Source organism: Caloenas nicobarica, chromosome 1, assembly GCF_036013445.1.
Source record: "Caloenas nicobarica isolate bCalNic1 chromosome 1, bCalNic1.hap1, whole genome shotgun sequence".
Classification (NCBI taxonomy): Eukaryota; Metazoa; Chordata; class Aves; order Columbiformes; family Columbidae; genus Caloenas; species Caloenas nicobarica.
Genome location: NC_088245.1, coordinates 68831735 through 68849079, shown reverse-complemented (window position 1 = coordinate 68849079; position 17345 = coordinate 68831735). Strand labels below are relative to the sequence as shown.

Sequence of the window (17345 nt, the reverse complement as noted above, 5' to 3'; positions counted from 1 at the left end):
TTTTAAGAAACTTATATAGATAGAATGTGTTTGAAAATTCTGTTTATTTGAAATTCAGGTTCGATTGACACTGACCATAGGGCTGAAACGTACTGAGAAGCAGCAGTCAGTTTCATGTATGTGTGAATACACAGAGGGATTGCACACATCTTGTTTTTAATCAGAAAGTAGCCTAGAGATAGGACTTTACTTTGCCAGGCTGTTAATCTGCCAGTGCCTGTATTAACATTGAAGTAAAAAATGGAAACAGAATGTGGAAAACATCAATAAATATTCTAAGTAACATTTCCTCTAAAAAAGGGAAGGCAATGACATATGAAGAATACTAACGTTCATAAAGAACTACAGCAATTTCTTCTAGATTTTTAAATTCATCTTTAGCCACTTATTCTTTATGTCCTGTATAGATGATTTTTTATGTGTCTTAATTCCTCACAAAATATAGCATGGATAGATATGTATATGCCATATAGAGGGTGTTTGATGGGTGCAGGTACAGGAGCACTTGCTTTCAAAATTTTCAGTGATTAATACTGATAAACTGAATTGTCATTTTGGTTGTTAGGTATTAACAGGAGATGCAGGAGAAGATGCAGAGTGCCATGCAGCCAAACTCCTAGAAGTAATTGTTCTTCAATGCAAAGGACGGGGTATTGACCAGGTGATATATATTGAACAGATTTTCTCTTTTACTGGTTTCCAATGACATGATTCATGGGAAAAGCAGTTGGGATAGGAGAATTTGAGGGAAAGATAAAGTGTGGGAATGGGGGGAAATACGGAAAGGAGTAAATGAGCTCAAGAGAGTTTGTAAGGTTTGGTTAATTTGGTTTTTTTTGAGATCAGAGATTCGCAGGCATGACTGGAAAATGAATATAGGCTGTAAGGTAAGGATATAGTATGATGTGCAGGATTGTAAATTTTTTTTTGCTTTTTCACGATAGGATTTCTCTTTTAATGCAAAACACACATTGTTAAAACTGTTGTGGCTGAGATGTTAACTATACATATCCAACTACTGAAGATGTTTCTCCAAGCAATATGAACTTGGTTCTTTTTAATATTTTGAATTGCTCGATGCATTTGGAAATGAAGAATTTTTAGTGTGGCTGGATTTTGATTGCTGGGAAAAATATCATGACAGTTTTCCTGTTTCTTCAAACACGCTTTTAGATAGTAGTCTTTTTCTTATTAAGGGCTAAATTCTGGTCTTATGTTTTACATAATGCTCCAGCCTAAATTACTTTAACATATCATGTTTGATGTTGCCACAGTGCAGTCTGTGGACTGCAGTGATAAATTTTCAGTTAATTTCACTGAAACCAATATCAATTTACTAATGTAAATACGAAGTAATTGAAGATTAAAAATGTTCCCTGGAAGATTTTATTTTTAAAAGAAATCCGGAAGGGATTAAAGTGAATTGCATGCATTTGCATTGAAATAAGTATGTCGTAGAAGACTTAACTGAGCTCCACAACTCTCTGAATTAAAATGGTTGCACACTGAACTGAAACTCATGAACTAAAACATTCATAATGCTTCTGAAATTATTGTAAAGCATAAACCTGCACATTGAATTATATGTAGATGTTTATGTCATTGTGTAAAAATGTGTGCATACTTACTTTTATCTGAATAAGCTCACTCATTTCGAACTTTTATAATAAATTTAACATCACATACATTTGTTAGGAAAAACTTATTTTTCTTTCAGATTTAGGTAATTCCATTTGTAATGCCTGTTAGTTTTGAAATTGTTGGATATCTTTATTTAAAGATGAGAATGTCTTTGAGTTCTTTTCTAAACCTTTTATACATGCTAGAACAAATTCCATCAAATGGCCTCAAATATTCCTCTCCATGCTGAGAATAATAACATTGGCAATTCTTAGCTCAGATTGTGGTTGTTTTGGGGAAGATTTATAAGCATGCCAGGAGAGGCTTAAAATGCTCTCATACTAGGAAGTGAATAGAATGTGTTCTTAGGTTATACCTGGACTTAATTTAACTCTGGAGAACAGTTGTGATAAAAGTATTTTAAACTGTTATATAATCAGGCAACATGTATAATGCCTGTTTTTCTTTGTTTTTCTCCTTTCCCTTCATACTTCTATGCCCAGTGTATTCCACTCTTTGTGGAGGCTGTTCTGGAGCGGTTAACTAGAGGAGTTAAAACAAGCGAGCTTCGTACCATGTGTCTTCAGGTTGCCATAGCTGCGCTCTACTACAATCCTGACCTACTTCTGCACACCTTGGAGAACATCAGATTTCCACACAATCCTGAGCCCATCACTGCACAGTTCATAAACCAGTGGATGAATGACACAGACTGTTTTCTTGGGCAAGTATTGTGGTTGTTTTTTTTTTTTTTTAAGAGTCCATGGGTTTGATGTTTTTTTCACTTCTGTTTGTATCCCTAGTCATGCTGATGAAAGAGTTCTCATTCCTTCATTAGTCTAAATAAAAATAATCCACACCAGCTCTAATTGCCGTGATGCCAGTAAAGGTGACCTATGTCCATGTAACTTTTCTGGGTCTGTTGAGCTACATGCTGAATTTTCTGTGTTGTGAGGATGCAAGGCTACGATACATATCATATTTCAGAATTCTTTTATGTTTCTTAATCACAAACTATCTGCTCCTCCAAGAGATGGTCCAGCATGCAGTGGGGGTGCTATTCACAGCTGACCAGTAGGTTTTCAGCAAGATGTTAACTTTTTTTCTGAAACACAGTGTGTCCATCTTTTCTGTTCTGTATTTTATGAAGTATTTTTAACTGCTTCATTTAATGTTAAAAACCCATTATTCTTTCCAATGAATCCCACACTCTGATTTTAATCCCTATGAGTTGTTCATGATCAACTTTGCGTCTTTATCCTTATGCCATTGGTGTACTGGATGTTTAGCATCACCCCTGAACTTAAAATTCAATCCAACCTCCCTTGAACGTGTGCGTTCGCTGCACTAGTATGCACTTGGGCAGGAGCTGAACACTTTTAAAGTAAATGAAGGTGGACAAAACCCTTCATTGCATAGCTAAGCACACACTTGATGCTGGGCAGACGTGAAGTCCCATGCTCGGCAGCTGGTGCTTGCCTCTTGGCTGAGATGTGGTGTCCAACTGTGAGATTCAAATCCACTCAAGGGCAATCAGACAGTCGGATGTAGTTAACAGTTTCCTCTCACCTTCCTGCTGTGAGTTACGTTTTGTCATTGGGGGCTGACATCTGACTGCAGGCGTACGGGTAGGCTTAGAACGCGTCTTCTCTGTGCTGAGTCTATGCCAACAGATTAAATGAAGTGTCAGCATGTCAGGAGTCATCCCAAGAATGAGCATGGGCCAAGGCAGCAGCTCCTGACCCACAGATTGTAGGTTGTCTTTCTTTTCCTACTTGTTTTTTATTGATACAGTCTTGTCTTTCCAATTCTAATCAAGTCTCTTGGGAGTTTCTTATAACATGGTTTTTCCACTCCCTAGTCATCCAAGTAAGCTTTTCTCCATACCAACTCTCATTTGCGTTCATCTTTCTTGAACAGAATTATACACCATCTTGGTATAGCTGCATTATTGCCTCATTATCCATCTTGAATTTAGAACTGTGTGGTGCTTTATAGCACTGCATTACCTTTACTATAACTGTAATAAAATAATGACTGCCAGTCAATCAATGGCCAACTGGTATAAGCAGATTTTGCTCTCAGCATGCCCTTTGTAATATTTTTAAAACACATACCAAATGTACACAGTAAAAATTGTTTTCCTCCCTCCTCTGCCCTAAGTACACATTTTAGTGGGATGAGGGTAAAAGCGCAGTAGTTTGGAGAACTGCAACATAGACTACTTTATTTCAGGTCTGCACATTAATTCTGTCTGTTTTACTAGAATGAAAACCATTTGGAGGTACCAGAGAAATTACCTACTTGGGTGTATACGCGCTTTGTGCAGACTCCCCATTCGCGTCTGTATTCGAAGGTATTACCATGGCGCACTCTCCCTGAAGAAAAAAAAAAAAAAAAAAGTACAAAATTAAACGGATAAAAAGTGAGGAAAAAAAATATCTCTTAGTCATTATAACAAAACCAGATAGCTCATATTATCACAAACATTCTGACTTCTTCTGCCCACTGTGTATACAAAATGGCTACATTACGTCCTGTATCTTAACAGAAATACACATCTTATCAATTAGAGGGGTTCCTTAAGTGAGTGACAAAGAAAGCATAAAGGACCCAATGTCCCTCATTTCTTTTGGAGTGTCTGTGGCTGGAAAAGGGCACATTTAAGTTTACTGCTTCTACACCTCGTGGTGATGTTATTGTTAATTACTGAATTATTTTTACATTTACCGACTTTAGAAAAGACCAAGAATTTTTAGGATTTCCATGTACTGATTTTTTTTTTTTTCTTATGGCTGAAGCAAAGTTCTTGAGATTCAGCTCTTTGTGCTGTCATTTATTTCTACTGCATATCAAATGCTGAATGCATACAGAGACAGTATGAAAAAAGATATTCCCTATAGGAGGTAAACGTGTCATTCTTTTTTTCAAAGAAATAAAAAATGAAAGAGATTTATAGCCTTAAACAGTTCATCCTGGAGCATTTTGTGAGAAACTATTCAGATTCAGAAGAGAAAAATGCTGAGATCTGACTAGATGCCAACCTCAAGTACTCCTGTAGGCTACAACTTAACTTTCAGTTCTTTTGGTTGCTTTTCAAGAAGCATCAGCTACTGCAACTACTGTTCAACTAAATTCCTCAGAGCTGAGGCAAAAGTTGACAAAGCTTATGACACTGAAAATGGAGATCATCTTGCAAGATTCTGCTCAGACTCTGTGCTTGAACAGCAGCAGAAGATCAAAATCTATCTCTTTGATCTGCTGCTACCAGCATTGAAATAAATATCTGTAATATTGCTTAAATCTAAAAGCTGCTCTTCCCTCAGTGCTGTCTCCTCAGTCTGTGGCTTCCAGGCATAGGGCTTTTTTGCTATAGTCCCGCTTGTCAGGCACGGTGATGTGATGTAATGTGATGTAAGGGTCTTCCTCCCTTTTCCTCTGGACAGCATGGCTTCTAGAAGACCATTTGTTTCAGTAAGGGTAGTAAGGGTCATCATCTGAACAGCAGCCAGATATTCAGAGGCCTGACTGCACAGGAAGAGACAGAAATGCTATCAAAATCTGACTTTCTTGAAACCCTTCTTGGGTCCATCCCTGCAGATTTCATGTCTTCATCAGTGAGGATAGCAGTGGGCACCTTGAACTGTACAGTCCTTTTTCCCACCACCCATCATTCGCTGCTGCTTTGGCTTGCAGTTATTCTAGATTGCTTTCCAGCAAGAGGCAGTTTTATGCTCAAATTCAAACAAGTTGGAAGACTCAGAGATCCTAGAGAAACTGGAGAAGAACAAAGTAGATCCACTTCTAGGTGTGAAGGACCAGGTGAATCTTCCTGCCATTTCTTTCTCATCTGTGCAGAAAATCTTTGACTTACTGGTAGCAGTGGCTCTCCAGGATGCTTTGCCCACATAAATCTCACACCCTCTTTTTGTCTTCTGCTCCTGTGAGGTCCTACTACCCATAGATCCTGCTCTGCCAGCAGCAGGGTTGTGTGTGTCTGTGTGCTTTCAGGCTGGAGCCAACAGCGTTTGCCAAGAGAATGCAGGATTTCTCAAGCAGTGCTTGTGAACGCACAAGATGGAATCCATAGGAATAATACCTCTTGCGGGGGGGAAAGCAGTTATGGTAGGATAAGTAGCTGTTCTTCCATTAAAAGTATGGAAACTCTTTAAAACCGATTAGAAATTTGGGGTATTAAAAATGATCCAGGCAAGGAGAGCTGAGAACTCATTGTAAGGCTCTGCATAAATCCAGTGTGTCATTGTGGATCTTACGTATCTGCAGATGTGTGCCTGTAATGCCCATGTACCACAGTATATTGTGTTTATTTATTTCTAAATATTTTCTATAATAACCTCAAACTGAAAAGCCATTTGTAGAAACATTTGTTCCTTACTGCTTTCCACCTTTTCGCTGGCAGCTGAAACCTGGGTGAGACTTCTGCATGACCAATACTAATTCTCATACTAAAAATTCTTCTGTGGAAAGTAAGGTGAAAGGAAAATCTACTTTGCTTAAAAAAAAAAAAAAAGTGATTTTATTTTTTTAGAAGTTGAATATGGGGATTTATTTGATAGGAGTTTAAATAGTTAGAAATCCTAGTTTTCTCAGAGTTGTATATAAAATCCCAGTTTTATATAGGAAAACAGGGTTGGTTCCAACTCTGCAACTAGGAGGAAACGGCTAATTATTTGCAGTTTGTCAAGGAACTGGATTGATGTAATAGAAGGCAACTTGATCCTCACATAAAGGGGCAAAGCAAACCAGTAAAGGAAAAGCTTGGTGATTTTTTTTTTTTTTTTTTTTCTCTCCTTTGAAACCCTTTCAGCTTGGTTTAAAATACAAAAGATTCTTGGATCTTTTTGTCCTGTGTTTGAAGGAAGTGTATTAGCAAGAAAAGGTCCTGCAGATTATGAAGACCACATGCAGCATTTTAAAAACAGACTTGCCCAGGAGTTGTGCATTGCACTGCCATGTGTTGCATGTTTAGCACTCCGGGCTTGATGTACCATTGAGGGAGCAAGTAAAGTCCGTGATTGTTAGGGAGGACTATTGTGTTCTGGTGAGCAAATAAGTACAGATCTTGAAGCACAAAGCACTAAGGAGAATTGTATCCAGGCTCCCTCATGCAGATGGAAGGCTGCTGAAATAATAAGCCTTTGGATAGCAAAGGAATGGTCCTGAGACCGTTCCATGCCATTATGAAAATATATAAATGACATTAAATTCTGTTTTGTTTGTTCAGTCCTGTGGGTACTTGGTACAGCTGGGACACAGCAGAGCGCTGAACTTCAGGCAAGGTGGATGCTTATCCTGCTGTTCGTCTCTGCTGGCAGGTAGAAGAAACAAGTCTCCTTCTGGCTCAGGTTCACTAAAGATGGCTTGATGCCTGGATTTCTGCTGTCCTGGTGGGCCTTCTAATAACCTGCATATTCTGAAGACACATGTTCATTCTTACAACTTCTCTGTTTAGCAGCTTGAAAATGGAGCATGACAAATAGGCTGTATTTTTTTGCCATTTGGGCTCCTTCCTAATGATGACTCCCTTTTAAGCAGCAATGCTTGATTCTTGCACTTTCTTTTGTTGTCCAGAAAGATAGTTTAGTATGAAGCTAAGCCACTAATCACTAAGTTTTTTTGTTCGTGTTTATTTTTTTCTTTTTTTTTACTGTGTTGCATTTTACAATTGGCATTGTGTCTTGTGCATAGATTACAAAGCTTTGGTCAAACTCGGATGAAGGTGCAGGCAGAGAGAAGGGATAGGGAAAGTTCTTTCCTTTTGTACTTGCAGTAAGGACAACTGTGCCCAAAAAGCTATGCTTCATTCATAAGCAGCGTCATCTTTAGCTTGGATTTTGGTCTTCACAGTGTTGGCATGAGAGCAAATGGTGCTGAGCTTGTTTTCAAGATAGATAAACTCACAAGAGTGAAGTGTTGATTTTTAGTTTTAGTTTTAGTTTTTTAATGGTGAAAGCAGACCCTGTTCTCTTGCCTCAGTTTCCCTGCTTGGTCTGTATGCCCTCTTTTGTGCCCTGTTCCTTCTGAAAATAAAGTATTGCAGTTAGCAGTGATGGAAGGACACTCTTTGCCTACTTGCATTTTGGTACCTTTTTCAACACGTGTAATGGAGCAGCCAAACCCAACATGACAAAGCGTGTCTTTTGATATGCTGGTTGACTTTGTTTTTCTTGGAAGGTCTTCTGTGAGCATAATGTTACTCATGATCTTGTATAATTTATTGTTGTTGTCAGCTACTCTGAGAATGGAATCACTTCACTAAGCCCTAACAGGACTTACAACGTGGGAGGTGTAATGAAATCCCTCCAGATCCCCAGCCTTGTTTAAGCGCATGTAAAGTTCAGAAAGCTGTAATACATGATCACTTTTATTACTTAAAGAATATTGTAATTCAGTAGCATGTTGTGTGGGATCTTTGGTAATTAAATTGTAAGCACTTTTGAAATTGTATTTCTATAGCAATTTTTGAAGTGGTGGATTGAGCTGGCACTTCCCCTGTAAGCTTTATTGCACTGTGGCACACATCTTGATAATTTCTTCTCTCTCAACTTCTATCCTCTTCATTCCAAAGTAAAACTGACTCAGTAGGGAAGTACCTACCAAGGGTCTGGAGGATGGCCATCTTCCGCCAGCTCTGGGGGTTTGCTTGGCTTCTGTAGGTCTTGCTGGAGCTTTTTGCTGGAGCTACTTGTCCTGCAGAAGGCTGGCACAGAAGCTGTCAGCATCAAATTGAATAGTTCAAACAAAACAAGTTCGTCTCAAGCCCTTAATATTAAAATAAAATAATGGTAGAGAAGAATTGAATACTGCTGGTGTTTCCAGTAGAGGAGAACCAAAGAGTATCTGCAGAAGCAGTTAGAGAATTTTTCTTTGTCTTGTTTGCAGATGACTTATATTTCTGGAAGTGAAAATCAGTTCTTATTTTTAAGAGCATAGTCTTTTACCTAGTAGTCTGGCTATGGTCACATAAAAATCTTTCTGATACTAATTTCAAGACTTTCTTTCCCTTCAATTATCATTTGTTTGTTTTACTGGAAGTCTACTCATTTGCAAGTTCCCTATTTGAGTGTACTGCCAATTATTCTTGATATGGTAGAATTATTTCCATGCTTTCACTGGAGTTAGCAATGTGTCTCAAGTTAGTGTTGGAAATGGACTCTTTAATAAACGTGTTTAAATACAGCTAGCCCTGTGGCACTCTATAAAAGTGCCCTGCAATTTAGTGCCTTCTCACTTATCATTACTCTCCACTAATAATCTTTTTGCCAGTTTCAATCCCTGCGACAGTACTGTTATCGAAGCCAAGGCAAATTAATTCTCCATCCCATTTAATGATGATAATCTGTATCAAATGCTTTATTGAAGACAAGATATTCTACATAATTATTAAACAGTATTTATTTAGCACTACAAACTTTGCATTTGGTAATGCGAAACAGTTGTTCCAGGAATTTGGCCAGTGCTTGAAAGGTATTTAATTGTTATTGGGAAAGTACTTTCCAGTGGGAAGCTTGCATTCAGAATGAAGGAAATCATGTGTTTAGGAGCTTTGATCACAGACTTCGAACACAGTCTGTATGACATTGTCTTCTTCCATGTCAGGCACCAGGACTTTAATGCTCTCTACATATTCTTGCAGTGAAAATCTGTTTTTTGTCTAACAAGTGTGTGTTGTTTCAGACTCCATGACAGAAAGATGTGTATAATAGGACTGAGCATCCTAATGGAATTGCAGAACCGACCGCCTGCAGTGGATGCTGTCGCTGCCCAGATAGTCCCTTCAATCCTCCTGCTCTTCTTGGGCTTAAAACAAGTTTGCGCCTCACGAGAACTCACAGAACATGAGGATCATGCTAAAGATGAAAAACACGTTGCAGAAGATAATGGTAAAATCTCCCCTTTTCACATTGTGGATTTTGTCTGGATTTAATTTAAAGGGGGTAAGAAATTGCAGTTCATTTTTAAGACTCATTAGTCTGCTGAAAATAGCTAGGCTTAGTGGGTGCTTGAAAGATCATCTTAGGAATTGATTTTTCCTCTCAAAATGAAACCAAAATGTTTCAATGTGTAACAGCTAACACTTTGTGGAAGGGTAGTGTCAGTTAAGAGTAACAACGAAACTTGCAAGTCCACTCTTGTGGGTTGTGAATGTGCTTTGTCTTCTCACACAGGCAGCAGGACTTTGCCAGGACAGCACTGGTTATATTCCTGATTCCTGGAAAGAAGCTGTTCCTAGTACCCAACTATTTGAAAGACCTGGTGTGGTCAGCTTTGAAGGAAATCTTAGCAAGTCTTCTTTGTCCAAATGGAAAGTGATTCGTAAAGTGGGGTTTGAGACAACTGAGGTTCCTGGAGCAGACAGGCCTCTGATTGCTGTGTCTGCCGGAAGAGAAAAAAACATCAAAGAACACCTTGTGGAGGGAATTGCAGGGAGAGAATTTTACACAATATTGCAGGCAGATACGCGTGGCTGTATTTGACTTAGAATAGTAGATAGGTGGTTTGAGGCCTGAAAATTAGATTGCATGTGAGCAGATTATGTGATCCACTCAAATGTCATACATGATTTTTCTGTAGTGGAATCACAGAATTCTTCTCAATGCATAGGAATACAGTATGGAAACAGCACAGTAATTTTCAAATTTCTGTCCCGTGATTCAGTGCTTCTGTATGTTGCAGATACAGTCATCTTTATGCTTTCTAAACTGTTAACACAGGAAGATCTGAAGGTTTGGAATTAGAGGGGTTTTTTTTTAAATCTTGATTATAAGTCATTAATATTTTTTCTTTCAGTGAGAAATAGCAGTCTTTAGAATTGCATGTTGGGGCTGCATTTAATTCAGGATGAAATACTTGTTTCATGAGGAGAATGGAAGGTAAAGCTAAGCAAAAGACGTGATTTTAACTTTGTTCAAATAAAGGAGCACTCTGAAGAACAGCAGGCAGACATTTGCCCCACATCTGGTTTTCTCTTTGTTTTGTGTCAATTTGTGAAGTTTATGCAAGTCTCTGTTCATAATTTAAAAAGCACAGTGATGGAACACTTTGTCAAAGACACATTTCCTCAACATTTTTGGATCCTATAAATGCACAATGAGTTCATAAATGGAAGAAGAAAAAATATGGCAGTTTCCCATTCCACAGGTGTGCTTAGAAACAAAAGTTTAACGGATCTTGAACATAGGAAACATCCTAACAGCTTCATTTTTCCAATTCTTCTAAGGTTTTGGGGAAAGGGTGTTACCAGAGGGTCCCCTTTCCAGCTGAAACCTAGATTTATTAATTGTTCTTCATTCATAAGCCACTGTTGCCCTATACTTTCTAAACGTTATTCTACAAAACACATCAATGCTTTTGCAGAGGAGATATCGAGTGATGAGGAGGAGACAAATGAAGTGAGCCAGGCGATGCAAGAGAACCATGGGGGAGGAGGAGGTGGAGAGGAACAGGATGAAGATGATGATGATGATGACTGGGATGAAGATGCATTGGAGGAGACTGCTCTTGAAGGGTTCAGCACACCTCTTGACCTTGAAAATGGTGTTGATGAATACCAGTTTTTTACTCAAGCACTTTTAGGTATGTGTTTGCAAGTTGGCAGAATGATATAACATGATGAAATAGCTTGGATGTGTTCACGGTCATCACTTACAAAACCGTTTTATTCGTTATGAGTAATAATTTAGATTATTGAAACTGGAAAATGTGATTTTGCTTTCTAATGTTAGACCTAAGATCTTTTGGCTTACGAGTACTGCAAAACACAGATGGTACCAAATACAGCCAGAGATTAATTCTCTTTCAGAACTTTTTAATCACAGCCTGAATAAGTGGGACTTGGTCACTAGAGGGACTCCTACATATAGAAATAGTTGTCACTTTCTAGATGTTGCAGTCATAATGGAGAAATAAATTCTCCCTTTCCTGTTTGACTAATCCTGTTGTTTTTGGTGTTGATGTAAGTTTTAAATTAAAAGATGCACTTCATAATTGTCCGTGAATAATAGCCACATGGTTAACTTTCTGTTTCAGAAAGCGGAGGATGTGATTGAATTCCCCAAAACGGATTGCCTCTGCTACAGTGGGGATTCTGTCAGGAATACTAAACCTGTTTTGCAGTGCGAATTCTCTTTTAAAACCAACCAGAGATTTCATTTGTTTCATTTTGTTCTTGTGAAATGAGCTTGCAATATAACCTGGTAATCACTTTTCATCCCTTCCTGTTCTGACAGCGGTGCAGAGCCGAGATGCAGCCTGGTACCATTCGCTCACAGCACCGCTGAGTGAGGATCAGAAGAAACAGCTGCAGGAAATTTATACATTAGCAGAACACCGGCGAAATGCTGCAGGTGAGTTGCTTCTCTGGGGCCATTTTATCTGTTGAAAGGATGTCGGAATTGCATCTAATCTGCAACAATAAGAGAATAAATCTCTTTGCTAATTAACATTTTCTGAGAGGCCTGAGTAGGATATTGCGCATATATTATCCCTTGCCTGGAAGTGTATGTTATTCAGATAGATTACTGTTGCTTTCAATTAATTGCTTTCTCACTGACGTGTGCTGCTGTTTGAACAGGGTACGAACTAGTTTTGCACAATCTGACATTTGAAATGAAGAGCAAATTCAGGCAACACCTAGCTGTCAGCCAGGCATTTGATGAAGATTGCTATAGATTATGTGTTTAACAGTTTTGTAACTTTTTAACCCGTAACATTGCCTTCACAGTCAGTGTAAGATTTCAGATGTTTAGAAAGCTTGCATCCTGGAAAATAAATTCAGATTTAATAAAAAAGCTTGCAGAATAGTGTAACATACCTTGATTCTGTAGAGGATTCATTTCTCAGTTTTGTTGTAGAGGTGTTTGCGATTGTGCATTTAGAGAAAATCTTGAGTGTAATTTATTAGTCACTACATTTAGGGAACAAAATTTTGACTCAGCCGAGAGATTTTTCCATAACTTTGAAATCTTAATGGTATTGTCTCTGGCAAAAGCGTTTTCTGTAGACTATTTTTCATATCCTTTCCCTTCTTTGAATTCTAGAGACTAAGACAATAGAAGAACAAAGTGGCTACACATTTGACAACAAAGGACTGATCACAGCATTTAACTTTGCTGGAAGTACTCCTGGTGGCAACTGAAGGATCGGCTACAAAGGTCAATGGGAAGGGTCTCATCACTACATTTTCTTGAAATCATCACGAGTTCTGAGTGATAGGGGAGGGTAATTTAATGCTGCTGAAGGTTTTCTGGAAAAATAGCAGTGTGCTTCCCCCACCAGAATGCTCTTTCTAACCAGCTACTGTAATGTACAAATTCTTGTGGTGTGTCTATAATTTGGTGGACTGAAAGGAAACATTTGTCCTCAAGGAACCTGAACGACTGGGAAGGGCCAGGCTGCATCTAATTGAGTTGCACTTCTCAGGTTTTTGCTGTGCAGAATTGATAGATTCATATGGATAACAGTGCCTTCTGTTGTACATGGATTGCCTGAACAAATGGATTTTGGAGTGCATTATAATTTTTTTAAGTGTAAGGACATTTCTTGATACACTGTAAGCCTCGGTTCCATGTTTTCCAGTCACTTGCTTTTTACTACTCGGTTTGATTGTTCGTTGGTTGAGTACACATTGCTGGATTCAGAATATTATCTCATCTTCCCTACTTGGTGCAGACCAAACATGTAGAGGAAGGTGTCTGTTGGAGTTGCAAAGCATACACTGGTAACGGCAAAGAGTCTCAACAAAACTGCAGGTTTTCCCTTGATGGAGTTGTCTTAAATTATTTCTCTTCACAATGAAATCGATCAACTCGTTTGAGTTATGATGGCACACATGGCAGGTGGCTCCCCTAAATCTATATTGATATTACCCCCTGCCTGGACAAGTGGTGTGGCCCTCACATGTAGATGTTCTACATGACAACTTTTAATTTCCACTGGTTTTGATGAATATTGAATTTTACTTGGGATTCTAGAAACTTCTTTTCTGTTTTTATTCATTCATTACCATTCCAGTGGTAGTACTGAATAATGTGGTACAAAATATTTACAATATTTTATTTATCTTGATAGAAGTAAAACAGTTTCGAACTTATTTCTTCTTACTCTTACACTTCTGTGGTTGAGTTTCTGGTCTGCATTCCATTTGGCTGTTCTTGTCTCATGCTGAAATTTCATTATCTGCCAGATTTTTCCTAAATTTCGAAGACTGGTTTCTTATAAATTGAAACACATATAACAAGGTGTTTGTGAATATGTTCATTTAGTAAGAACCTGATAGCAGCACTAATTTGGATAGGTACCCCTCCTTTAGATCTATTGAGATTGCAGTGGTGTAGTCAAAATAAGTAGGGGTGCTTTAGAATGTGAAGTTTGGATTAGAGATAAGATGTTGAGACCAGATTTTTTCTCTAGGTGTTCATTTCTTTATGACTTAAAAATGTTTACCAAGCAATTTTAAGGGCATACTAACAATGTATGTCTTCAGAGCAGTGCCCCAACTGAAAAGTCAAAGTCTTTCCCATACCCCACTAAATTTTCAGTGACTGATGCGAAGTACAGGTTGCTGGCCCTGCACTGTGCTGAAACTTTCTTTTTTTTTTTTTTTTTTTTTTTCTTTTAATATGTCAGAGTGATTAGAATTCAGTCTGATAAATCTGAAGCTCTCTGCACCTTGGCTTCTGGAAAAGGCCAAAGCGTCTCTGCCTGTTCCTTGTTCCATCCCCTGGAATTTTCTCAGCCTGGCAGCTGTGGGGCAGATGGGTCTCCACTGCTTTTCTTTTTCCTGCACCTTTGTGTCAGACTCTGGTGCTGTTCTCTGCTGCTGCTTTTTGTTTGTTTGTTTTTCTTCCCTTCTGCTGCAGAGTAAAGTTGGCCTGGATTGCGTAGGTTTTTCACTGCTGGTACTCACTTAATAGCAACAGTGAAAATTTCTCACTTTTAGGTCTGTTGTACGTGTAGAAAACTGTGAGCATTCCAGGGTCTGCGTTTCCACGAGTGAACAATACATTGAGCTGCCTTGGACAGGCTCTTTAAGCTCAAGCAGCAGAGGGCTAGGACATCCTTTATATTGAATGCCAGGCCATGAAAATCGTAGGTCACTTTTGCTAATTTAGGCCCGGGGGTGTATTGATTGAGAAGGCAGGAAGGTGTTACATCCAGTTTGTTGGTGAGTTTCTCAGAAACCGTAGAAGTTTTGAAATTGTTCACAGATCTAATAAATGTTTTTCTGGAAGTTAAGGGCACGGCCGACTTCTCCCTTACCTGGTAATTGAAGTTAAGTATTAGGCAGGTAAACTGTTTAAGCCTGCTATTATTTTATTAAAAAAAAAAAAAAAAAAAAATTGTAGACTTGGGTTTCTTTCAGAGCCCATTTTCCTTCTCTACACTCTCATGCAAAGTGGGAGAGGGGTTTATTTTTTTTTTCTCCTAATGAGGTTGTTCACACAGTCACAAGCTAATATTCAGGAGTTGATGCATTCAAGGAAAACTCTGCTTTTGCATAGCATCGTCTTTGTGTCACTCGTCTGAACTGTCGCTGCTCCCTAGTTCTGCTTCTTGTATACTTTTCAAATCAACTGCCAAGAAAATTTCATCCAGATGTTTCTTACAAGGGGTTTAATAAGCAGTGTGGAGTCGGGAATCTTTGTTGTCTGTTTTGCAGCGGGGGTCAGAGATGTCTGAGGGGGTGGCATGGAAAAAGGTTAAATGCCCTTCCCTTCCCAGGAGATTCATGAGCAAATGTTTCTACTGGCAAAAGCAAATGTTAATTATTTTATTCCTTTTTTTGAAAAGGGATCTCATCCAAAAAGATTTATTGGGCTCTAGCCTCCACTTTAACATATGGTTCTCTTTTAACATGATAAATATCCGTTTGTACACGATCATAAATAGGTAATGGATTTTAGGGATTTCTTTATGAGTTGTGTCCAGCTTTGTACTACATTAAAGGGAGAGTAGCACAAATGTGCATTACTGTCTCACTTTGAAGCCAAGGTAATCATGGAATATCAGATACCAGCACTGGCCAGCCAAGCATGATGTATTTGCTGTTGGAAGTACAGAGAATCGTGAATGTGTTGTAAAATAAAACAGAGGCTGATAACCGGTGACCTATGTTGCCCCATGCCTGTGTTCCCAAAATGTGAAGGTGACTTGTATGGGCACCATGGGGGCTTTACATAGGAAATTAGGATTACATATTATAATCATAGCAAATGTTCTATGATAAACTGCTTTTTTCAGCTAAAATTAACTGGTCTTGGGTATTGAATTGCATATGCTGTTTTGTCACTCTTATAAGGAAAAAAAGAATCACCACATGTTTTGGCTGCTTCTTTTTGCTCTCTGTCTTTCAAAGTTAAAGTACTTGGTTTGCTTTCTTAACAAAGCAAAATCTTTAATCAAAATGTTGATCTTCAGAAAGAGTGCAGAATATCAAGCTAAGAAAAAGCTAAAAAAACCCCAACAACCCCTCCTCCTCCCCAAACCCACATGTGCACGCTGATTGAAATAAATGTGCTTTGGGAGTGTAAGTAAAAACACGGAAAGAATGTTACACATAATGATATTGCGAGATTCTGTGCTTTTGGGAGAAAGGCTGCCTGCGGGGTGTCAGGGAGACATAAAAGGGACTGCTGTAGGACATGCCCTTTGCTTGTGAAGCCCAGGCAGTTTGCGGCTCTGGATTCCATCAGACATTGTAGTGGAGAGAAGGTCGAGCAGTAGAGGAATTTTTTTTTTTTTTTTTTTTAACTATAAAGCAAGAGTCTGTCTTGAGACTTTTGTGAGCCAAGGGCATTGAAGACATGAACTATTAACTGTCTTTTGTTTCCAGAATACTTTTCAGCCTTTTTTTCTTCCCTCCTTTCCATCCCTTTGCCAACTGCTATGCTATAAGGTGTGTCAAGGGATACACAAAATATCTGAAAAGGTAAAGCTTAAACAAAATTCTTTAAAATCCTATTGTTCTTGAAACAATGCAGCCTATCCATTGCATTTTTATCAATAGAACAAAGTCTTTTGTTTGACTTATGCAGATGATACAGAACTGCAAAAACGCCACCTGTGTGCCTGTGGTTTGAGAGGAGATGGTGATTTACTCCTTAATGTGGGTACTTTGAAATCCCCACACCTTGTACTGAAATCTGCTCAAAGGATAGGCAGAAATGCACTATGTAATGGAGTACCCAGTCCCAGTTCTGAAATACACCCTCGTCAGTCTTCTGATAATGTTTGACAGTCTGGTGGTCAGTTCCTCAAGGATCTCCGCCTCTGATTGAGGGCATCCTTCAAGCCCAAGAGACTCTGTATCTTTGCAGGTGGACACAGAATCATGTTTCCCTCATCGCAGCAGGTACAGCTCATGCATACAGGTATACCTCATACAGCAGGAGAGCTAACGACTTCTTGACGTTATGAGTGAAAATAGCACTCTTTTGGATGTCAAATCTTACCCCAAACAGATGGGATACAGTAGAGATGGATCTTCCCAAAGTGTTAAAGGAAGCCAGACGTTATTCTAGATACCAGAAAGTTGTAGCATAAAGCCATATCGTAAAGAGGATATATGAACAGGCCAAGCCGCTTGCTTTTGACACCTCTTCCACTATTACTTTTGTAGAAACAGCCAAACAAAACCAGTGTGAACCAAAAGAGAACTAGAGCAGTGCTTGTGTACTAGACAGGTAGAAACTTCCTTGGCCTGT

General features: G+C 38.7%; 1 protein-coding gene across 1 annotated transcript in view; it reads left to right on the top strand.

The window, feature by feature from the left end:
* The window catches only part of IPO8 (importin 8), a 51109-nt gene extending 34642 nt beyond the window's left edge, over positions 1–16467 (top strand). The window contains exons 20-25 of the mRNA XM_065634838.1: positions 566–661; positions 2124–2344; positions 9319–9524; positions 10999–11217; positions 11871–11987; positions 12681–16467. Coding sequence (XP_065490910.1) covers positions 566–661; positions 2124–2344; positions 9319–9524; positions 10999–11217; positions 11871–11987; positions 12681–12778 — 957 coding nt within the window. The 3' untranslated portion in view covers positions 12779–16467. The remainder of the gene's footprint in view (positions 1–565; positions 662–2123; positions 2345–9318; positions 9525–10998; positions 11218–11870; positions 11988–12680) is intronic.
* The last annotated feature ends 878 nt before the right edge of the window (positions 16468–17345 follow it).